We start from the raw sequence: 24,416 nt of genomic DNA, 5'->3' as shown, positions 1-24,416 counted from the left end.
CATTACTCTAATCTTCTTTCTGTTGGTAATCCTACAATGTCATGGATATTTGTGCGTGATTCACAAATCTGTTTCTAGCCCTAAGCTCTTGCCCCGAATAAATTCTCACATCTTCAGTTTCTTGCTGCATCTCTCAAACTTATTGCATTAAAGGTACTCATTTCCCATTTCCTGCTGTTTCTGATCTAAAGCTGAAGCTAAGCATATATACTACCACTTCTATACATCTTCTTTGTTCTAGTCCTCACTGATCTCATCTTCCCAAATTCTTTAGAATTTATCAGTTATATGTGTTGTTATGGTTTTTTTTTGTTAGTTTCCATTGTATACTTTGCTTCCAAAATTCGATTATAAACTTCATGAGGCCACGAATCTGTATATGAATGTAATCACTCTTTTTTTCTGCACCGCCTCCCTTCTCTCTGATCTCTTCTCTCCCAATTCTGTTGAGAAAAAATTAACCACCACCAGAGGGCAGTGGAGAGGTCAAGATAATGAGGTTGGGAAAAAGGCATAGTGGAGTTTCACAAAGTGAATATAATAGTATTAAGATTACTGTTTTTAGTTTTATAGAAACAGATGTGATTTGCCTAATCCTAGGTGCTAAATTTTAAGAGATAGAAGTACAAACTGGGTTTCAGAATGCTACAACTGGCTGGAGCCTGATCACAGGCTGGAGCCCCTGGAAATGTAAGCCCAGGAAAGAGAAATCAAGGCAGCTCACGCTAGTATTGTTTAACTTTTTACAATAACAGCCTGTGGAAGGCTAATGCAGTTTATTCTGTTCGTCTTCACGATGAATACCTGGTGAGAGCTGTGTGGCGCGGGCATCTGCCTCTGTAGGAGGAACTTCTACCAGTCATAATTCAGCCAGGAGAGTGGTTTGAGATGCAGAGAGGAGCCCCAAGGGCTACAGTCCGCAGGGCCGCAAAGGGCTGGACACGACTGGAGTGACAGCACACACGGAAGGCGGTGATCCAGGAAGTTCCCAGGCTCCAGCCCGGCAAATTCCCTTTCGCAACGTGGTTGAAGACCATCTGGCTCTAGGTGTGATGTTGGGCTGGTAGGTTTCTGCTGACTCTTCCAAATCTAAGATTCAGGAATCTGGAATCTGATCTTTATTTCCAATTCAGGTCCCAGGCTGGCCCATCAAATCCCGTTTCCTCGACCTTTGTGATTTCACCAAGTGGACTAATGTGACATGCTATGGCCGCTCATCAGGTGTTGACAGGTGATTCTGGAATGGACAGTGGGAGTTACTAGGGATCTGGAAAAGAGGTGTGTTTCAGAAGTCGCAAGAGTTGCAGAGACCTTGAAGTGAAGGGTGGCTGTTGAAAGGCAATATCGACTGGGTTGTTTGTTAGAGGTCAAGAGTGGGAGAGCTGAGAGCAAGAAAGGGGTCATCATGGTGTGAGGCTCTTTCTGGGTTCAAGGAACAGAGAAACAGGTTACATTAGGCGTAAAAGTGTAGGAATTTACTGCAACGATATAGAGGGAGAAAAGCTGAAACATCTGTGCTACCCTGACAGGTGGTTGGAGACACAGCTGCAGCCAGCAGTGAGCTCCTTCTCAGCAAGGAGCCTCACCCTTCATGCCCTACATGGGCGTTTCCACACCCTGGTGTCTCATTCTCTCTCTGCTCCTGCCTCAGATTCCTGATCTCCTCTCTTCTCCTCTCCTTCTTGACGACCCATGGTTTCTGCTTTCTCTCTGCCTTCACTTTCCTCTGTATGTTTTCCTGCTTCTACCCTAAACACTGTACTTTGTATATTGCATAGTCAAATGGACCCAGAGAGAATCTAGATGGTTTATACTAGTGGTTTAATACGGCCCAGCAGTGATCTTTTCTATTGGGCAGAGCATATCTATAGTCTTTTGGTAAGCCTGAAAAAAGGTGCCATTTGGTTAGGTCCTGGCCCTGTGCCTTCTTACACATCAGACGCTGTGTAAGGAAGCCCTCAAAGAGGGGCTGTGGGCAAGGCAGACTTTCTGAGGCTTCCAGGAAGGGGTAGTGTAATTGTCAGGCACACTGCTTGACCAGACAACTATGGATGGAAAAGCAGGGGTATGCTTGTAAAGAAGAGAGCAAAGGGCTAAATGTGGAGCTGGAAATATTGCCCAAGGAGCCCGTGCATTATGGGAAAAGCCATGAAGGGAAGGGCTTGATTGAAAAAAAGAGACTGTAATGGGCATTTTTGTGATTGTGGTTGCTCATAATGCATTGCTCCTTCTGGTAACAGCTTTGGACCTCGATAGCATGTGCGTGCACATGCGTGGGCCACTGGGGCACTACTACTCTTATGGAAGGTAGTTTCGTGGGATCGTCAGCTGAGATGCCCTGCCCTATATACCAAAAAGTCTCTCTCTGTTTCTCTCTTAAGTTTGCCTCTTCTGAAGAGGAAGACAAAACGATAGGAAAACAAAAATAAATGGAACTTATTCTTTCCTGGTGGGAGCAACCTAGAAAACCTGTAGACTAGTCCCTCCTACCCAGATCCCTGGAAGTGCCCTAGTCCTGTCCTGGCTGGGCCAGATTTTCAGCTGTTTATTTGATACTGTGCAAAACATCGCCTATCTGCTTAGGTTAGCTAGTGTCACTGCTTGTTGCTAGCCATCAAGGAACTATAGATAGAGGGGACCTTCCTAAACTTTTTGTGTGGGGACCCAGCAGAATCAGTCATCGGTGGGAGGCAGTTGATTAGACATCTGTGTGTCACATACCTGGCAAAAGAGGGACAGGAACAGAATTAAGTTTAGATAAAAATAATTTAATATTTGAAAATGTACCAACTCATTTCAGTTATTAAAAAATCTGAGTGTATGGTACAAATGACAAGAAAAGTTAGACAGCTTTAAAGAGATAAAAAACAATGACATTATAACCTTGATAGTATTGGGTTAATAATAACTACAAAGTACTTAATATGTAGGTGTAGGGTTGGTTAATTTCCCCCAACTCAACAGTTTATCTGGATTTGCCTGATGACATCTGACCTATTTTTCAGCATTCCAGGCAATAATTACCCAAAGTCTTCCCCAAAGTCTCAGTCCATAAAATCCTCCTTTTAATAAGCCTTAATAAGCCTTTAGTGCGCCTTCTGCAGCACTTCAAAATCACACGGGCACCAGGGGAGTGTTTTTAAAACATGCAGTTTGTGAAGTGCATTCTGGGACATTTCAGGCTTAAGACAAAACTGCAGGGACACAAACATCGGTTACTATAAACTGGAGGGAATCTTATTCTGGTGGGAAACGCTGGGATGCGGGGTGGGCAGCAGTAGTTGGGGGCTCCTAGGCTTCCCAGATGACTCAGTGGTAAAAGAATCTGCCTGCCAATGCAGGAAACATAAGAGACACAGGTTCAATTCTTGGGGTGGAAGATCCCCTGGAGAAGGGAATGGCCATCCACTCCAGTATTCTTGCTGGGAAAAGCCCATGGACAGAGGAGCCTAGTGGGCTACAGTCCACCGGGTCGCAAAGAGATGGACATGACTTTGCAGCTGAGGATGATGAAACTAACTGAAACAAGCAAACGAAAGAACCCTAAGTGGATCCAGCCTGAACCGGCCATGGGTAATTCTGATGAAGCACATTGTGGTCTGAAGATGGTTAACTTTTCAGTTGGGTCAGGCAGGCCTGGGAATGACAGGGCAAAGAGTTAGTTTCTCCCAAATCCCTTTTCTATTCACCCAGAGCTACCAATTCTGTCCTAGTTACGTTCATTGTAGATAAAGGGTGACACAGTAACTTTAACATGCTCCATCTGCAAAGTTAAAATATCTACCTGTTCACAAGCTCGAAGAGCTTATTAATTGTTTCCAGATGTTCTGTGTCTACCAAATGCTTCTCAAAATAGAGTATGACACAGTTGGGGGCAATATAGTAATTCTTTGTTGCTCTAGAATAGCACTGTCCATTATGGTTGCTGCTAGCCACATGAGGAAGTGGGCTTCCCTCATAACTCAGTTGGTAAAGAATCTGCCTGCAATGCAGGAGACCTGGGTTCAATTCCTGGGTTGGGAAGATCCCCTGGAGAAGGGAATGGCAACCCACTCTATTATTCTTGCCTGGAAAATCCCATGGACGGAGGAGCCTGGCAGGCTACAGACCATGGCGATTGTAAGAGTTGGACACTTAGCAACTAAACCACCACCAGCCACATGGTGGCTATTTAAATTAAAATTAAATAAAACTCAATTCTTTAATCACACTAGCCAAAGTTAAAGAGCTCAGCAGGCATATGTGGTTGGTGGCTACTGTATTGGACAGGTTAAAATTATATTAATAGAACACTTCTATCATTGCAGAAAGTTGCATTGAACAGTAGTGCTTTACAATAAGAATTGTTACATCCTTGATGTGTTTATATCTGTACTAGTCAGAAATAAAAACGCCAAAGAGATATCTTTTCCTAAAGATTGTCTACATAGATATCAAAGAGACGCCTGTAAAAATATGTACAAGGAGTGATCTTACCAAGATTAGAACTTAAAAAAAGAAAAAGATTAGAACTTTTTATTGGTAGTCAGGGTGATTACCTCCTGTTACTTTCATCCTCCTATTGGCTAGGATGTTTAGAAACTCAATTTCGTGAACTGAAAAAAGAAATGAGTAGCGAATTTAGGCAATTAAATCATTTTAGTGAGAATTAAGGCTTTTGTGGAATAATGTGGATAATTATTCAGGTAGTCAATTTTTATTTTGGCTGTGAAGGTAATTCAGTATTCTTAGAAAATAAGCTCTGAGGTTTCTTTGTGAGGCAAATTTGACTGCCTTAGTTACCACACAATTCACCTTTGAAGGATCGTGCTCTTCAAGTGCCTTTTTTACTAAGAAAAGGTGATGCTAGCCTAGGATACATAAGCAAGGTTTCTTGTGTTCTCCAGAAACATTCTAAGAGATCTGACACATCATGTATCACATACAAGTGCAATGACCAACTGGCCTGTAATAGGTTCTCAACCAAGTTTCTAGACTTAACTGAAAACCTACGCCCCTTAAATACAATACCTGTTTATTAATGTTCATTACAAAAGAACATGTTCATTAAATACACTGGAAAATACAAGAAAGTTGAAAAATTTTTCGTAGGCTCGTAACTTCGTCTTTTTCAGCTATGCTTATTTTTAAAAGGTGTAATTACACTAGAGTCTGTACCTTCACATAATAGACTGTGTGTTAACTACTCTGGCTAGACCTGTTGTGCAAGTCCATAGAGATGTACGCTATGAAAGGTGTGTGATGGGGGGACGAAGTGAAGGAAACTTATAAAATCTCTCTTTAAGCATACCTTACTCATATCCATCTTAGATGCTTACACCTGTATAGCATTTAAAGATCATCCTTTGACATGTGAAAAGAGAGGTGCAGCTAATTTACACTGCCTATTAAGTTCCCAAGAGTAAAGTCGCAACCAAAGCAGAAAAGAAAAAACCTGGGCAGCTGGGTAATGTATTGAGTATTTATAAATATATTTGCTTTGGCTTGGAGAGCTTCCTTTCCGTGCCACAGCTCCTGGGTGTCCTCGAAGTAGGGTCCGTCCTTCTCTTGGGGCGGGGCGTGTGGGAGGAGCGTGAAGTCCTTGCCTCTCCTGGCAGCAGTTGGCAAACGCTGAAACCATCCTCGGCGATCCGGGCGGGACTGGAGCGTGCTGGGGGCGGGGCATGCCAGATCGGGGGCGGGGTGTGCCATCTGGGGGCGGGGCCGGGGGCCGAGCGCGCCACTCGGCCCGCGCGCCGGTCACGTGGTGCCCGGGCACGGCGTAAATAAAACCGGAGCGCGCGCGCGCGCTCGCGGGGCCGGCCGCGCGGAGGGGCGGCGCCACCGCGCGGAGTGGTGCCAAGCGGCCTCGCGCTCCGCGGGGCGCCGGGATCGCCGAGACCGATGATTCGTGGGGCCGCGAGTCTTCCGGGAGTGCGGGCCAGGTGACGGCCGCTTCCTGGGCGTGAGGCGGGCAGCCTGCGATTGTGGTCCCCACCCCGGGAGATCTGGAACCCGGGTGACCGCGTAGGTCAGTTTCCTAGGCCGGCTCCAAGGCAAGCGGGCTCTTCCCTGCTTGGTGCTGGGGGAGGTCTGTCTCCGCGTGGTGGGGAGTGAGGGCGCGTCTCCGAGGATGGGCAAGGTCTGGGTCTGGAGGTACCGGGCTCGGACCCAGACCTCGACCTCCCCGAAGTCCCTGGCAGCTCCGACGCTGCGGGGAAGTTGTTGCAAGTAGTAAGACGTTGGCATTTGTTGCATTTCCACTCTGGGTTCTGGGACTTCGTCCCGGTGCCTCATGCATTCCCTGAGAAGTCATCAACTGCGTGCTTTCTAGGTACTTGGATGTGTGCATACCAACTTTGAGTTTCCTACTATCGTGAGGAGGGTTGATTCACAGTGGAGGTCACGAGCTGTTCACGTGACCCTTCTCACTGTGTACCTCGTGGTCAGTTCCCACTAGCACCAAAGACCATCAAAGGAGTTCAGAAACAGTATGAAAGATTGCAGCTGCCTAATAGAAACAATGCTACGGTCCATGGGGTCGCAAAGAGTCTGACACGACTGAGCAACTGAACTGAACAGAAACAAAGGTTTATTTACCCGGTGGCCCTGCTGTTTGGCAGGAGGCGTTGAAAAGGGTTGTCTTGATGTAGTTAATGTTGTGAACGTCTTAGCTTTATGCGGATAGTGAAGTTGAACCGTTGGCATGTGCTATTAAGTTAAACTGGACTGTTGCAAATTTAGTGATTAGGTGTTTGTGGGTAGAATCAGTGATGTGTTTTTCTTGACAATCTCAGCCATATCGTAATATTGTAATTGATGCATTCTTGGTTTAGAGTTCGGAACGTCCTCACCTCTTATTTCAGGATTTGGAAAATACTTCGATTTGTTTTGATGGCTTAGGAGTGTTTGCGTTCTGACTCTGATACAGGGAAATTTTTTGCAGTGAGTAGTAGGTATAATTTCTGGATCCCCCAGCTGAAATTTTAAAGGTCTCTGTGTTAATTACAGAATAGTTACAAAATTCACCCTCTTTTCATCCCCTAGTTCTACTCTAGGAGCTCTACCTACAATCTATGAGTGGAGAAAGGGGAGAAAACTGTTAGTAATGTTCCTTTTTAGAATGTATCTTTTTCTTCTAGCCTTGAGCAACTGATATGCAAAACAGGAGTTAACTGCTGCAAGTTGAATAGATTTATCTGAAGCAGTTGTTGTGTATTAGTGCAGGCTTTTGCCAGGGTCTGTTTATCAGATGACACTTGCTGAATATCTTTTTCCTCAGTAAAAGGTTGTGGGGGGTGGCTGATCCTTGTCCCTGGAAGCTCTCAGCCTTACAGGTATTATTTGCACAACACTTACACCTGTAATTCAGAGCAGCTAAATGTTATTTCTGTAAAACATTGCTTTTTCCACTCTTTCTCGAAAGCAAAGGGAAATGGTGCTTGTTTGGAACCAGCAACTATGTAGAAAAATACAGCGTTTCTTTTGCATGATAACATGATGCAATGTCTATTTAACAAGATAAAAATGTTCTTCATGTGGTTTTATTTTACCTAGACACATCTATATTTAATTATAATATATCAATCTTCATGCTTTGACAGTTTCTTACCTCTTGCTATTACAAAGAGCTGAGCTTTTGTACATTATATGTATTCACTGAGAATAGCAGTCAGGTGAAAGTGGAAATCAGCTTAACTAATAACATATGGGGGAGAAAGCCAGGGCATGTAAAAAAATTTGTAAGTGGTTAATAGCCAAGTCTGGTGGTAATTAGAACTTTATTGATTTGTAAATTCTTTCCAGTTCCTAGAGAAAGGACAGGTGTTAGCAGTATAGTTAGCAATAAGCTTATACCGATCTTTCTAGAAGTCATTAATGAGGGGTCAGAAAAGATACTCTCATGCATTTTGTACAGAATATATTGGTGATCATATATAATTATCTTATAGGATGTTCTTGATCCCTAGAAATGTAGGATTTTGTCACTTACCTGTCCTCTTTCACTAATAACATAGGCAAATATAAGAAATACTTTTAAACGCTTAAAGTAGGAGGATGTAGTAGATCACTTTATCTGAGTCACTATATTCATCAACCAGCAAATAGGGAATTACTGTGCTATACAGGGAAAGTGGTCTTTAACTGTACAGTTTCCTATCATGTGACAATGAAAGTAACCACATTTTTACTTTGGTTAAAGTTTTCCTTTAAAGAAAAATTCTGGTTATATAGTGGGTAACTGATCAGTACTGCAACATATTTCATTAAGTTTGGAAGATAATTTTCAAATGTGGGATAATCAAAATAGGAAACATTTAAATACACTATCTGACATGTAAGGAATTTTATCATTAGAACGTGATAGTTGATCAGCCTTCTTTTGGTGAGTTGTTATTATATAAAACTATATTCATCTAATTTGTGAACTTCTCTTGCTTCTATGGGTCCAACCTAATTTGAAACTATAGTTAATAGTTTTTAGAATCTATGAAGTTCAAATTCAAATCAAGGATGAATGTAAGGGTTAGTTCTTGGTTGTTGAAGCAGATAAAATGTATAGCAAGTTAAGGTTTAAACAATTTCATAAAGCAGGGAAGCTTATTTAATTTTTACTGGTTCTATTAAACATTAATATTTTCAACTGAATGAAGATAAAATAATAAATAGCACGAAGGGTGATTATTTTATTATATCTGTATGGCATCCAAGTCAGTATGGGTATATATGAATAGAGAAGATAATGTAAATAGGTTAAATATAATTTGGTATAGGCATTTTACATTGATTTCAGTGGCTTACAAACTTCGGTAAGACATACTACAATCATAGCCAGATGTCTCTCGTTTCTCCTGCAAAAAGGATGATGCTGTTGATCTGCGCACAGAGTCCTGTTGACGTTAGCGAGAAAGTTTCACTGAATTAAAAATGAAGCGATTTTTAACTTAATTTCATATTTTTAAAAGAAAGAGGCAGGTGCTTCCTAAAATGACTTTAAAATTTGCTGTCCTTTTCCTTAAATTGCCATATTTTGGATATCTTATTTCAATGAGTAAAGCTTCTTAAAATGAGAGGGTTAAGCGAAAATTCGGATTCAGCTTCCTTGGTTTTCACACATGTGAACAATAACTAGGATCGGGGACCTGCAATTTTAGAGGCTGAATTGAGTTTTATGAAATATGTAGCATTAATAATACTTCACCCCTTGACTGGAAGTTCTAAATTCTGGCTGTGGCTAGTAAAGTCATACCCTTAGCAAGTACCCTTTGTGCTTTTCAGTTTCTTCATCTCTAAAAGCAGTGTTAGATTAAATATGAATCTGTCTGCCAAGGCTAAATTTCTGAAACAAGCAAAAATGCATTTAATTATTTGTGTTATCACAAGTGTCATAATTTTATACATATACATTTGTATATGCCTATGTACAAATAGGTATATACACACATACATACACCTGGGATGTATAATATAAAAGAACTTAATGATTACTTGCTAGGAACTAATAAGATTGAGAGCAAAGCTATTTTATTTCTGTCATCATGTTTTAACATAGTCACTTTGATTTTTAATATTTTCCTTATATTAAAATACAGTATTGGAAGAATATCGGGGAAAAAATATATCATTAAGCAGTTGAGTACTTTGGAATACAGTGCTGAGGATACTGGGGGTATTTTTGGTTTTAAAGACTTGGTTTGTAAAATATATTCATAAATATTTAATTTTTCTCACTACTCAAATTCCTAGTATACAGTATACTTCAAATATTTTAATGTATTACCAAGCATAAAATCAATATCTGAGAATTTTAAAAATAATCACAACATAGTCATAAGGTGTTTTGAATAGTTGGCTTCCTTTGACTTTTTACTAGTACAAAAGCTATTTGGCACTTGTTAGCCTCAAATTTTAGATGATTTCTCATTTTTTTAAATTGTAAATTACGTAGAACATAAAATCTCTTTAGCCATTTTAAAATATATTATGCAGCAGCTGTTGTCTCTGTCCATTTCTAGAACTTTCTTATCCCAAACTGAAGCTCTGTACCCATTAAACACTTAACTCCCCATTTTCTTCTCTCCCAGCTTTTATTCATCCATCACCATTTCAATTTTTGGCTTCATGAATTTGTCTACTCCAAATATATAAGTGGAGTCACTTATTTGTCCTTTGATGTCTGGCTTATGTCACTTCAAATAATGTGTTCTGGGTTCATCGTTATTGTGGCACGTTTCAGGATTTCATTCTTTTTTAAGGAATGAACAGTAGTAGTCTACTGTATGTATGTAGTACATTTTGCTTATCCAGTCATCTGCCAGGGGGCTCTTAGGCAACTTCCACCTCTTGGCTGTTGTGAAGAACACTTCTGTGATCATGAACAGATATCTCTTTCAAGAGTCCCTTCAGTTCTTTTGGGCGTACACTCAGAAGTGGAATTGCTGAATCATCCAGTAATTTTATGTTTAAGTTTTTGAGCATCACCATGCTTTACTGATACTTTATGATGTCCCGTTAAACATTGCTATATTTGTGGTCTAATAAAGTTAGCCATGGATGTCTTTGAATTTTAACTTCAGACACCTTTAAGAACTCTTAAAAGACAGATAATTTTTTTTTTTTTTTTTTAAATATTGCACCATGTGGCATGTGGGATCTTAGTTTCCCCAGCCAGGGATTGAATACAAGCCCCTCTGCATTGGGAGCAGAGAGCCTTATCCACTGGACTACCAGGGGAGTCCAAAAGCACATCATTTAATATTTTGAATTTCTGGTGCTTGAGTGAATTAGCTCTGATTATTGAACTTTACTGTCTTTGATTTCTCTAGGAATTTTCTTCTTTGATTCTGTATAAGTTCAGCTGGAATAGTAAAGAAAAATAGCCATTCAGTTTGTAAAATAATAGACCTCTGACTGAATTGAACAAGTTGATTGCCCTTTAAGTTACAGTTTTAGGGTTTCTCTGTCAAGATTTCAGAGTTGTTAGGGCCACAGAATTTATCCACTGTAATTAATGGAGATTTAGCAGTGTATATCAAGTATAGGAACCAGCTTAAGTAATGTACAGGCTTCCCTTGTGACTCAGCTGGTAAAGAATCCGCCTGCAGTGATCCCCTGGAGAAGGGCAAGGCTTCCCACTCCAGTATTCTGGCCTAGAGAATTTCATGGACTGTATAGTCCATGAGGTCGCAAAGAGTCAGACACAACTGAGCAGCTTGCACTTCACTCACAGTGTTTATACAACAGCAAAATGTAAATTTGCTTTCCACAAAATAATTCAGAATTAGAAGCTTGTCTTTCCCAGTGAACCTTGGAGGAGGGGAGTCAAGGCAAAGTGGCCTCTAGTCTCCCAGTTTTTGAAGCTCAAGATGTTTTTGTCTAGTTATTTTCTTGAACATTCTCTTGGCCATTAAAATCTCGTTAATTAATCTTAAAAACAAGAGTTAGTAGCTGCATGTATGTGAAAAGAATGGCTGAACACATCCACAAAATGACACTGAAAAATATCAATATTATGTGTGCTGATAGAATGTTGTTCAAAGTCTAGTCTCATAAGATGCATTAAGGGTTTACTTGTCTTTCTTTTGGCTTAAACATCAGAGACAGTGCTTTTCTGAAATAAATTCTCATGAGTCCAAAGAATATTTTTTAACATCTGTTCAACATTTGAATTTGGATTCTTTGATTTTTGTATTTTTTCTAAAGTTAACTGTTGTTGTTCAGTCACTAAATTGTGTCTGACTCTCTGACCCCATGGACTGCAGTACCCCTAGGCTTCCCTGTCCTTTACTATATCCTGGAGTTTTGTCCAGCTCACGTCCATTGAGTCATGAGTGATGGTGATGCTATCCAACCATCTCATTCTCTGTTACCCGCTTCTCCTCCTGCCTTCAGTCTTTCCCAGCATCAGGGTCTTTTCCAGTGAGTTGGCTCTTCACATCAGGTGGCCAAAGTGTCAGTCCTTCCAATGAATATTCAGGACTGATTTCCTTTAGGATCGACTGGTTTGATCTCCTTGAAGTCCAGGGGACTCTCAAGGGTCTTCTTCAGTGCCAGAATTTGAAAGCATCAATTCTTCTGCACTCAGTCTTCTTTATGATCCAACTGTCACATCTGTACATGACTGTTGGAAAAACCATAACTTTGACTATGCGGACCTTTGTCAGCAAAGTGATGTCTCTGCTTTTTAATAGGTTTGTCATAGTTTTCTTTCCAAAAAGCAAAGGTCTTTTAATCTCATGGCTTCAGTCATGGGCCGCAGTGATTTTGGAGCCAAAGAAAACAAAATCTGTCACTGTCTGCACTTTTCCTCCTCCTATTTGTTAACTGTTAACTACAAATTATTCATAAGTTAAGAGATGTATTAATATCAAATTAGCAGTGATCATCCTAAATAATCCTGGAATGTATATTTTAAAAGATCTTCCTTTTTTGCTATGATTTTAATTTCTTGTGGCATATAAGGGGGAAAAACCTTCATTTTTTGATCACTGGATGAAAGTGTACCACTTGTAATAAGCACATTACTTTTAGGCCTTCCTGTCGGTGTAGTTGATTGCTTTGATCTTGAAAAACTAAGTCCATGTTCATCCATCCATCCATCCATTTAATGTTTGGTTGCTTGCTGTGTTCTGGGTACCTTACTGGATGCTAGGGATATAGTGGGGACACATAACAGACTTGGGACCCTTTTTCTAATTAAGTTTGTAGTGTATATGGGGAGAACAAAGGAATGACCACATGAGCACCTACAGACTAATGTTTGTGGCAAACATGAAGTGCTGTGAAGGCTTATTAAGGGGATCTAGTTGAAGTTGGGAGTGGAGATAGCAAGTTAGACCTCTTGAGAAATGTGGATAGTAATTTATTTGTATAGTTGACTTTTCTATAACAGGAGTTATCAGGAGTTCTCTGGTGGTCCTGTGGTTAGGAATCTGCATTTTCAGTGCCATGGCCCAAGTTCAATCTCTGGTCGGGGAACTAAGATCCTGCAAGCCTTGCAGTGTGGTGCCCACCCCCAAATATATATAAATATTATATATATTTAATATGTACTATGTATTAAAGTATATATAGATGAAATAAATATATAGATAAAATATAAAAATATATAGATAAAACATAACAAAAATATATAGATAAAACATGGATTTTTATATTTTTTAAATATAAAAATATATAGATAAAACATAAAGTTATTCTAATGCAAGGCCGGGTTTTATTCATTAGTGTAGCACCACCTAATAGAACAATGCCTGTACCATGGTCAGCCCTCAGTGAAGTGTTTTTTGATGGTCATATGGTGACAGGAGAGAAAGGGGAAGGGATGCTGGCCTAGTGGTGATGAGCAAACTGCAGCTCCTCATGGACTTCACGGTGGACAACTTCCTAGCTCATGCTGGCTACCTAGATGCCAACCTGAGTAAAGTTTTGGCTACTACAGATGTATTGAATTCTGAATCTTCAGGTATGCATAGATAGCAGCAAACTTTGCCTTATAATGGTTCTTGGGTTCTTGTTTTTATGTCTTGGTTTGGAATATCTTAGTTTCTTTGCAGCATAGCTGAAAGGAACATAACGATCATGTTTTACTGGGCTAATTAAATCATGCTGTTATCATTTTAAGAAGTTTGCTTGGTCTTTAATTTGCAGATATTTTTGGAGTTGTGCTACTTTGATTTAGTGTTAGGGCCACTAGCAGAGAAGGAAAAAGTGTCAGCCCTCCCTGGAAACACTCTCCTCTCTTGGTTTCGATACTCCCACCCTCTTCTGGTACCACCCCACCCCGCCCCCCTGTCCATGTTTAGACCTTTCTTGCTATATCACAGTCACTTTCCCTTCACTCTTGGTCTTCTTTCAGTAAGAGGTCCTGATTACCCTCATGATTTTAATGAACACTAATGTACTGACTATTATAATTCTCCCCTAGAACTGTTTTCTTGTGTTCAGGCTAGTATAAGCTGGTTGCTTACTGGACATCTCCCTTTTTTCCCCCAGGAATCTCAAACTCACCACGACCAAATGGAATCACATCTTCACCCAAGATTGTTCCTGGTGTAACAGTTGTCCAGCTGGGTCAGAAACCTTTGTCCTGCTGGTCTTGGTGACCTCCTCAGTCTTCAAGTCCCAGCTTGAATTTCACTTTTTCTGTGATTCCTTCCTTCACTAATGCAGGTAAAGGGCTAATCACCCCCTTTGTCCTCTGGACAGCCACTATCCCTTACTCATTACTGTACTTGGCACGTGTTGGTGTGACTGAGCGCGTGTGTGCCCTGTCTGGAGGGCAGGGACTGTGTGATACCTCCGGTGCCTGTAGCAGTTTCTGTCCTTAGTGGGTACTTTGCAACCTTTGAATAATTTCTTTTTTTTTTTTTTGACCATGCCGCTCGACTTTCAGGATCTTAGTTCCCTGACCAGGGATTGAACCTAGGCCCCAGCAGTCCTAACCACTGGACCACCAGGGAATTCCCAAACCTTTGAATAATTCGTAATCTCATTCCAGTGCTTATCAGTTGTGGTGAATATGTTATTGTTGAATATCATATGATATTCTGTTGAATATCAAATGAATATTATATTACTGTGGAGTGCTTAAATAAATAATAGATTTGGCTTTACCCTTTTCATATTTATTATACAGAAGTTGAAAAACTTAAAACTACAACTTTTTTTCTGTAAACCCAGTGTGGTAAAAACCCAAGGTAACGTTAAACAACTTCTAGTATGTTCTGAAGATACTTCAAGTGTTCTTTGATTCATTGTTGAAAAGCAGGAAAAATATATTAAATGAACATTTTTTGTGTATTATGCCGGCAAAAGTAGATTGTCACTTCTTATATAATGTCTTGCTAAAATATATATTAAAAATCGCCATGAAATGTTCATTTAATTTGACAAGATTTTTTGTTTTATATCTTCAGTAACTTTTTTTTTAAATAAAGATTAAAAGCTGTTATATTGTCAACCATCAAAAGACAATCAAAGCCATTCATAATTTCACTGTCAGAAGTAACCACTGCTATCATCCTAATGTATTTCTTTTTCTGTGAATATGTAAAACATATACAGAGATTGTTTTATTAAAACCATCTGACTTGATGATACATTGCAATGCCATAGTTTTAGAAATTCCTTTTACAATCTTGTTTCATAGTATTCAGTTTTGTGAACAAACCTTTACTAATGGACATTAACTTTTTTGCTTTATAAATAGGGCTGCAGTGAATATAAGTATTGTTAAGCTTTTTAAATGACTAATCGAATGTTTTAATAAATATGCACTATAAATGAATGCAGAGGTGATTAGGGTGGTTAGTGTAAACGCCGATCCACTATCTGTTGAGAAGAAAGGACATTATGGTCACTGCTAGATGACATCTAGGAAAATAGTCTCTGAAATCAGTCTCTGGGTTAGAGTCTGAGTTTGTCTTCCTGAGGGTTTATAAGAGCCCTTTCAAGGGGATGTGAGTGAGTTCTGGGCACAGAGGGGTTATCTGGTAGCGCTCTGAAGGGACCAGGTTCTGGGCCCCTGGCTGGCAGGAGTCTTGAGGTGAACAGGCTGCTCTTCCTGTTCTTCTGAGCATACGGAGGCCCGGCTCTAGTTCTCAGGAATGGGTGGATACAGAAGACTTGCAAGGAAGGGACATGGGCACACACAGGTGATCAGGCAGCAGGACACAGACACGCAGAAGCGTGATTAGCACGAAGCCCAGGCAGTCCAAGGACGGTTAAGATCCAAGCCAGGCGCACACTTGACTCCTAAGTATTTTACTCTTTACCCGCTGCCTTCTGGCCTTCAGAGTTTCTCACGAGATGCACGATCATCTTATCAAGGATCACTTGTTTGTGACATTTTGCTTTTCTCTTGGCCTGCTTTCAAAATTCTGTTTTTTGAAAGTGTGATTATATCTCTTTGATTTCATCTTGGTGTTCCTTGACTTCTTGGATATTTATGTTCATGTCTTTGACCAAATTTGGGAGGTTTTTGGCCATTTTTTCTTCAAATGCTTTACCTCCTTCTCTCTTCTGGGACACCTGTGATTCCTGTGTTGGTCTGCTTGTTGGTGTCCTACAGATCTCCTAAGTTGCGGTCACTTTTCTTCAATCTTTTTTGTTTCTGGTCCTCAGAGTTAATAATTTCTGTTGTCCTGTCTTCAAGTTCACTGATTCTTCCTGCTCAAATCTGCTTTTGAATCCCTCGAGTCAAATTTTCACTTTAGTTACTGCACTTTTAAGCTGCAAAATTTCTTTTTGGCTTCATTTTAGGTTTCTATCTTTATTTCCATTTTGTTTATACATCTTGACTTTCTCTACTTCTTTCTTTACTTCTTAATCATTTTTAAGATAGTTGTTTTGAAGTCTTTGGTATATCTTCCATCTATTCTTCAGGGACAGTTTATGTTGACTTGTTTTTTTTCCTTTGAGTGTGCCCTGCTTTCCTATTTCTTTATGTGACTTGTGTTATTTTGGGAGGGAATAGCACTGCTGAAAACTGGACATTTGAATCTAATGCAGTAACTCTAGAGATCAGATACACCCTCTTCCCCAGGGTTTGCTATTTATTTTTTGTTTTGATATAGACTGCCTCTCTCCTGAAGGCCAGCCTGAGGTATAAACTTAAGGTTGTCTCATGTCTTTTGAGCTTTCAGGTGGGAATGAGCAGTCAATGTTGTAATTTCCCCCACATGTGCATTTGGTTGTAAATGTCCTAGTTTTTACTAGAGGAAAATTAAGGGGAAGTTTAGGGGGAAAATGGAAAAACGAATGGGGGGCAAAAGAGTGCTCGCTGTTTAAATCTCCTGGCACTCCAGCCCACTGGAAAGGCTTGCAACAGGGGCCAGATGCAGCTGTTTAAATCTCCTGGCACTCCAGCCCACTGGAAAGGCTTGCAACAAGGGGCAGATGCAGCTGTTTAAATCTCCTGGCATTCCAGCCCACTGGAAAGGCTTGCAACAGGGGCCAGATGCAGCAGCAGTGACTGCCCACTTGTTTGTCTGCACATCTGTGATCAGTAGCAGCAATCAGTGACCAGAGCCTAGCTCCGCAGTATTTGGAGGACAGGGTCCTATTTGCCAGCCTTGACTGCAGCAGGCTGCTCCAGAAGCATATGCACAGATGCCTGCTGAGTGGCTGAAGGATAGGGAACCGCTGCTCTGCTAAGAGCTGAAATCACCACAATTACCTTCCAAGTCTTCCCTGGCAAGTTGCAAGTCTTCAGTAGGCTCCAGAGTTCCATAGTAGTTACATCAGACAGATTCTGCAAGTGCACCTGTTGTGCAGGTGGAAAGACATGTCCTGGTATTCCTTACTTGGCCATCTTCTGGCATCCTCCCTGGGTATTTGTGTATTTTGAAATTATTTCATCTTGACAGTTTGTCTCTTCCTCCGTCTGCAACATATGTGTGCAATAACTTGTGTGTATAACATATGTGTATTATAACTTGTGTGCAAGTTATATATAATATGCATAATATTAACAGTTTACTGGACTGCACCTTTTCTGTTCATGCCAGCATTTGGTGTGTTTACTTTTTTTATTTGTGCTAATGAGGTAGGCAAACAATACCATTGTGCTTGATCTATTTGCATTTAACTGATTATTGTGCTCAGTCACTTCAGTCATGTCCAATCTCTCTGTGACCCCATGGATTGTAGCCAGCCAGGCTCCTCTATCCATGGGATTTTCCTGGCAAGGGTACTGGAATGGGTTGCCATGCCCTCCCCTAGGGGATATTCCCGACCCAGGGATCGAACCCACGTCTCCTTTACTTCAGGTGAATTCTTCACCTGCTGAGCCATCGGGGAAGCCCAAATGATTATTCGCATGAAATAAATTTGTATTTTTTCTGGGAATTGCTGTTCATAACATTTTTATATAAATGCTTTAAATTCGGTTGTTTTCCTCTATAGTTGACTTGAGGCTTGATAAGAAAATGAGTTTATTGGTAAGTATGGTGGCTCCAGGATCCTTATCTGTAATTTATTTTCTCACACGTTTCCAATGTGTTCATTTACATCATTTCAGTCTTTTCATAATTCTATATGAACTGATGAATTGCCATATTTTAACTTTATAGTCATAAGATTGTTAATGTTGTACTAATAACTATTTACAAAATACTTTGACAGTTAGCTTTCATAGACACAATCTTACCACAGGTCATGAAGTTGATTGTATTCTGCAGGTAAGAAAGCTGTTCAGTTCAGTTCAGTCGCTCAGTCATGTAGGCTTCAGTAATAATACACAGAGCACAGAGTCTCAAGGTCAAATTTTGACCCTGCAGCTGATTCGTTTAATTATTCCTTTTGCCTGTCTTATTAGCTACAAAATGAAGAGGATCTTTTTCCCCTTTATCTGTTGGCAGAATATCCAAAAGCGAAATATGTTCTTAGATTAATAGCAATGTTACTATTTTTTAAATCTAGAAATGAGCACAGACGCAGAACAACAGCTTCTCCATCATGCCAGAAACGGCAATGCTGAAGAAGTAAGACAGCTGTTAGAAACCATGGAAAGGAATGAAGTAATTGCTGACATTAACTGCAAAGGTAAGCCTTGAATGTATCTTTTTGATTTTTCTTGTGGGTATGCACTAGGTGGCTCAGTGGTAAAGAATCTGCCAGCCAGTGCAGAAGATTTGAGTTCAGTCTCTGGGTTGGAAAGATCCTCTGGAGAAGGAAATGGCAACCCACTCCAGTATACTTGCCTGGGGAATCCCATGGACAGAGGAGCCTGGTGGGCCATACATAGTCCATGGGGTTGCAACTGAGCGACTAAGTTCACACACACGTATACCTACTTTATCATTTATTCAGTGCTAATCCTTTTGAACTTGCTTGCCATTAATTTCCATCTCTTATTCTAGGAAGAAGCCCTATAAGAGTGGATACTCTTCTGCTCCCCTCTAAGTAAGAGAAATTGAGTGCCAGTCTTTGTTTTCTTAACTTTTTATTTTATATTGGAGTATAGCCCATTAATAATGTTGTGATAGTTTCAGGTGGACAGCAAAGGGACTCAACCATACATAGACATGTATCCATTCTCCCCCAAACCTGAGACCCAGTCTTAAAATTGTCATGGATCCTAAACCTTATGAACTACAGGGATAGTCCTTGAGCCCACAGGATACATGCTATCACAATTTCTTCTTCTCAAAGACATTAAAGTTGAAGCAGCAGGTTTGAATGTTTAATGTATGCCCAGGATCATGTGAAGTACCTTAAAATACTGTCAGACAGGATCTTTCCCTCACTGAGATCAGTAGATTACTAGCTCAGACTAGTTTTTATTGCACAATATGTACAGAGTATAAGAGCTATGACATGCAGAGTGTCATGGAATGTATAAGAAGTGTGTAACTAGAACTTGAAGGATTCGTTTCTTGGAGGAAATCATCCTATGGTGATATATGAAGAGTGCATAGACATAACCAGGTAAAAATAGAGAAGAAAAGGGCTCAAGGCAGAAGAAAGTTCATGTGCCAACGTCTTGAAGTGAGAAGCAGCCTCGATGGCAGGGATTTTGCAGATAGGAGGGGTGAGTAAGTAGCAGCCGCCAAATCACAGCGTGTCTTGAGTAGCATGGTTACAAATATATTAAACTCAGGTGTGCAGAGAAATAGAGTTTATTTTTTAAATTGGCTCAGATGTTTCAACAAGCGCCTTCTCCTTCTGGAGTTTGGAGGACTAAATGTTAGCCTTCGGGTCCCTCCATCTCAGTGGCTTTTTTGTAAAATGATTGGCCTCCCAGAGCCTCTCGTCCGTGTCCTTTCCCATCTCAGTGTGTGCTCAGTTGCTTTAGTCGTGCCCATCTCTTTGTGACCCATGGACTGTAGCCCGCCAGGCTCCTCTGTCCATGGGATTTCCCAGGCAAGAATACTGGAGTGGGTTGCCATTTCCTTCTCCAGACTTTCTTCCTGACCCAGGGTTCAAACCCAGGTCTCTCTTGTCTCCTGCATTGGCAGGCTAGCGTCAGCTTGGGAAGCCCCTCTCATTAAGGTGGCCTTTAAGTGTAAAGGCAAGCCTTTCTCTGTGTGTACCGCCGTTGGTTCCTCTGCAGTTTCCCTCCCAGCTCATCCTTGTAGGTGAGGAAAAACACAGGGAGTCACACGCAGGTGTTTCAGTTTATCATAAGCACAGATGTGCTCCTTGGCTGCCTCAGGAGTCTCCCCTTGGCTCTCACTGGCTTCCTGTCACCCTGAGCCTCTTTAATCTTCCATCTGACACATGGTCTAGGCTTGCTGGTTCACCTTGGACATACTCCTTGGGTGTGGCCACAGGGTCTTGAGTTGACAGCTGGGGGCTCAGAGCAGCCTTGGGGACCAGCATTTGACCTTCCCTCTGCCCGCACTGCCGAGTTTACTTTGACTTGGCCGCTGTGCAGGTTGGTGCTCGGGTTGGTGCCTGCCGGGGGCCCTTTTCCTAGCATCCCACTTGTCACTGCCCGTTCTCATTGTTCCCTGGACCTACCTCGCTCTCTGGGCTCAGGGTCAGGAGTCCTGTGTCCCATCTTATGTCTTTTCCTCTCACATAACCCCGAGTCCTTGGTGGGTATTTTCTTCTGCCACGTTTCATTCCCCTCCTTTGCTCGAGCAGCTCACCCTCAGTGGGGACGGAGTATTATCTTTGCAGCAGGGAAGAAAACTTGCTCTGAGTTGTCCAGAAAGTAGCCTGAGGTGGTTCATGGAATGCTAAAGGAATTCTAAAAATCTTCTCATCCTTCACCAGGAACCTGGTTCTATTTTTAAAAAGTTGTTTTAATTGGGGGGTAATTGCAATGTTGTGATGGTTTTTGCCATACATCAACATGAATTGGCCCTGGGCACGCTTGTGTCCCTCCACCCTGAACCCCTGTCCCCCCCATCCCTCCAGGTTGTCACAGATCTCTGGCTTTGGACTCAATGAGAGAAGGAGAGGGTGGGATGATTTGAGAGAATGGCACTGACACATACACATTAGCATATGTAAAATGGAAACCTGGTTCTTAATCTTTACCTTGGAGTTCTGTTCTGAAAGCTGGAAGCATGCCTGGTTGGATCATCATCAGGGACCCTTTACTTTCTACTCACCTCCACCCTGACCATGGTTACCTCGGGCTAGTTCTTGAGAAGTCACCTACTAGGAAACGTAAAACTGAGAGACAGCTGTTAATGCTTTTTCAAAATTTCACCCTCATTATACTTGTCAGTCAGACTGTCTTAAGGGTGGTTTGAAGGGATTATGCAGAGGAACAGTTATAATCAGGTGAGGTGAGTTCACCCACAGGAATGAGTGGGGAGGGCTGGGACTGGGCACGTGAGTGTTTGTGGGTGGGAATCTCGGTGCCTGCCATTTCTTGATTTTCTATCTCATTTGTTTTTCCAAACGCTGAGAAGTTGAGGAAATGGTAAAGTGTAGTATAATTCTTCTGCAAGATTTAAAGTTCAACAGTCAACATAGAGATGTTATTGGTTGGAAGGAATCCAGCCAATATGATGTCTGGTTGGAGGGAGACAGGGAATCTCTGTAGGTGAAGGTCAGTACTTCTAGGCTTGGGCCACAAAGGAGGAGCTAATTGGGCAGTTTTGTTTGCAGCTGTTGCCACGTTAGGAGTGTGTGTTCATGTCTGTTGCTAGTGGTGAGACATTCTTGCAAATAAAATAAATGCTAATATGTTTGAATAACATGCTTTATATAAATTCTGTGAGTAGTACTCCAAGAAATGTTTTTTTTTTTTTTAAGAAATATGTTTTTAAAGCAAAATAAGAGCTTGTATTGGTAATATAAAGATGATTCTGTATGATGCTGTCCTCTCACTTTGTTGAAAGGTCTGCATGAGAAAATACTTCAATATTACCCATAACGTGTGTGTGTGCTCAGTTGCTTGGTTTTGCCTGACTCTTTGTGACCCCATGGATGGTAGCCCACCAGGCTTCTCTGTCCATGGAATTTTCCAGGCAAGAATACTGGAGTAGGTTGCCATTTCCTTCTCCAGGGGATCTTTCCTACCAGTGATCAAACTCATGTCTCTTTTGTCTCCTGAATTGGCAGGCAGGTTCTTTACCACTAGCCCCACCTGGGAAGCCCATCACCCATAATATCTGCTGGTGTTTCCAGTGTTTTCCTCTTCAGTGTAGGGTACAGTTTTCTGTACATATTTCTAAACTTGATATTTCTTACTGATCAAAAATTTTGGATATCCATAATAAATAGTGAAGAGCGTAAAGGATATTTGGAATATTTTAAGAATAATTTAAGATTTTGGAAATTTCAACTTCTTGGTCCAGAATCCCATGTGGAAATACTAGATGTGAGGAAGCTGCTGAGTAACTCAAAGGAGACTGGGGTGGGTCACTGGGACTAGAAGCAGTGGGAGTGGTGAAAAGTGTTTAGATATAGTTAATTAACATTTAGGAGGTAGAATTGATAGGACTGATTGAGTTGCGGAAGGGATGAAAAGGAGAAAGCCAGCCAAAGTGGTACTTATTTCTCCCATCCAAGTACTAGCCAGGCCCAACCCTGCTTAGCTTCTGAGATCGGATGAGATCGAGCCCTTTCAGGGTGGGATGGCCATAGATAAGTGGATGTTGTTCTTCAGGTGCTCAGTCATGTCTGACTCTTTGTGATCTCATGGACTGCAGCATGCCAGGCTTCCCTGTCCTTCAGTATCTCCCGGAGTTTGCTCAAACTCATGTCCATTGAATCGATGATGCCATGCAACCATCTCCTCCTCTGTCGCCCCCTTCTCCTTCTGCCCTCAGTCTTTCCCAGCATCAGGGTCTTTTTCAAGTGAGTCGGGTCTTTGCATCAGGCGGCCAAAGTACTGGAGCTTCAGCATCAGCAGCTTATTTCTGAATTGAGAAGTGAGGTGAATAATGGGACAGTTGATTGTGAAAAGTGGGAGTGGGGACAGGGAATTTTTGTGTGCGAGTTTGAGGTAAGTGAATTCAGCTTTGTACTTCCAGAGCAGAAGGTATTCCTGTATCCTCCAGGTGGAGGTGAACAGTAGAGAACTGAACAATAGAACTGAATAAGAGGTGGAAATGTGGAGTTTGAAGTCAAGAGCATATAAGCAAGTAAAGCTGTGGGAAAGCGCCAGGAGGTGTCATTGTTGGAGATTCCAGTGAAATGACCCAATCAGAGGAAGTAGAGAAAGTGGAAGTTTGCACAGAGCCCTCAGAGGAAGTGCAGAGCCGCTCTGGAGGCTTGGGCTGGGCTGGCCGACACTGTCCAATGACGCAGTGTGCTGCCTGCTGGAAAGTGCCCCTAGGATCCGGCGACACAACTTACTGGGATAAAGTGAGGACAGCTTTAGTGATGTGGTGGGAAGTGAACCTGGTCTGCAGTCAGTGGGTATCTCCTGGAGGGAACGAGGTGGAAGGAGTGTAGATGGGGAAGGGAGGGCGAGAATGAAGGAGACGGTCAGAGGGGGTTCAGGACCAGAGAGGAGTTGGGTGCTTTTGCTCGTAGGATGGAAGAGATGCAAATACTTACCTGTTGCTTCCTATTTGCAATGAAAAAGGGAGAGGTTAAAGATAAGGAGGAAAAGGAGTGCCTGGGAAGGAGGAGGAGAGCATGGGATCCAGGGTATGGGAAGTGTGATTATCCTAAGGCCCCAGGAGGAAGGATGGAAGGGTGCCTGTGGGCAGAAGTACGGGGGTGGATTGGTTGCTAGGAAGCCCAGAGAGTCCTACGAAAACTTCTCTTTTCCCTGAAGCTGAGAGGAGATCGTTTGCTAAGAAGCAGATGTCTGGGAAAGAGGCTTGAGGGGAGCAGTGGGGATGGAAGTACCTGTGGTGGAGCGTAGGAGAGACCCCTGAACAGGGCACTGTGGCGAGGACCCTGGTGAGGGCTTCACTGAGTGAGGTGTGAGATCCTGACTTGATGGAGCCACGAATCCACGGGGTTCTGTTATTTTTCTTCCACTGCTGTTAGTGACCTGACTGTGATTATAGAAAAATTGAGCAAATGTATTTTTCAGGCTCTGAGGTTTTTCTAAGCTGCTGTGACAAAAATGGGATATTGGAGGGTATCGGCAGAGAGATGTTGATGTGAGGACCAAGAAATAGATGCTGGACTAGTTGAAGGAAGTGAGGATGGTGGGGATGTTTACATATAAGCAAAGTGTTTAAAGAACTTGACAGTTGGTTCCATTGAAGAACAAGGTGGGATTTGCCTGTGTGAATAAGCTGGAAAGTGGAGACTCTGTTCCTGAGTTCAGACGTGATGGTGGTATTTGGGCTCAGGCTCTGGGATCAGGTACCCAGTGGAGAGCAGAGGCCAGGTTTGTGGGGAAATGAGAAGAATTGATGCTTTTGAACTGTGGTGTTGGAGAAGACTCTTGAGAGTCCCTTGGACTGCAAGGAGATCCAACCAGTCCATCCTAAAGGAGATCAGTCCTGGGTGTTCATTGGAAGGACTGATGCTGAAGCTGAAACTCCAGTACTTTGGCCACCTCATGC

The 24,416-nt window shown here is 41.8% G+C and overlaps 1 protein-coding gene across 3 annotated transcripts in view; it reads left to right on the top strand.

Moving 5' to 3' along the window:
• The first annotated feature begins 5,809 nt into the window (after positions 1 to 5,809).
• Positions 5,810 to 24,416, top strand: part of OSBPL1A (oxysterol binding protein like 1A) — a 212,555-nt gene continuing 193,948 nt past the window's right edge. Inside the window, exons 1-3 of one of the 3 annotated variants that reach the window (XM_070452754.1) lie at positions 5,811 to 6,010; positions 13,975 to 14,151; positions 18,403 to 18,525. In XM_070452754.1, coding sequence (XP_070308855.1) covers positions 18,405 to 18,525 — 121 coding nt within the window. In that variant the 5' untranslated portion in view covers positions 5,811 to 6,010; positions 13,975 to 14,151; positions 18,403 to 18,404. Of the gene's footprint in view, positions 6,036 to 13,974; positions 14,152 to 18,402; positions 18,526 to 24,416 lie in introns of all 3 variants that reach the window. The other 2 variants (XM_070452755.1, XM_070452756.1) reach the window with 2 other exon arrangements.

Source organism: Odocoileus virginianus, chromosome 22 (assembly GCF_023699985.2).
Source record: "Odocoileus virginianus isolate 20LAN1187 ecotype Illinois chromosome 22, Ovbor_1.2, whole genome shotgun sequence".
NCBI lineage: Eukaryota > Metazoa > Chordata > Mammalia > Artiodactyla > Cervidae > Odocoileus > Odocoileus virginianus.
This window is presented reverse-complemented; position numbering and strand designations above follow the sequence as displayed.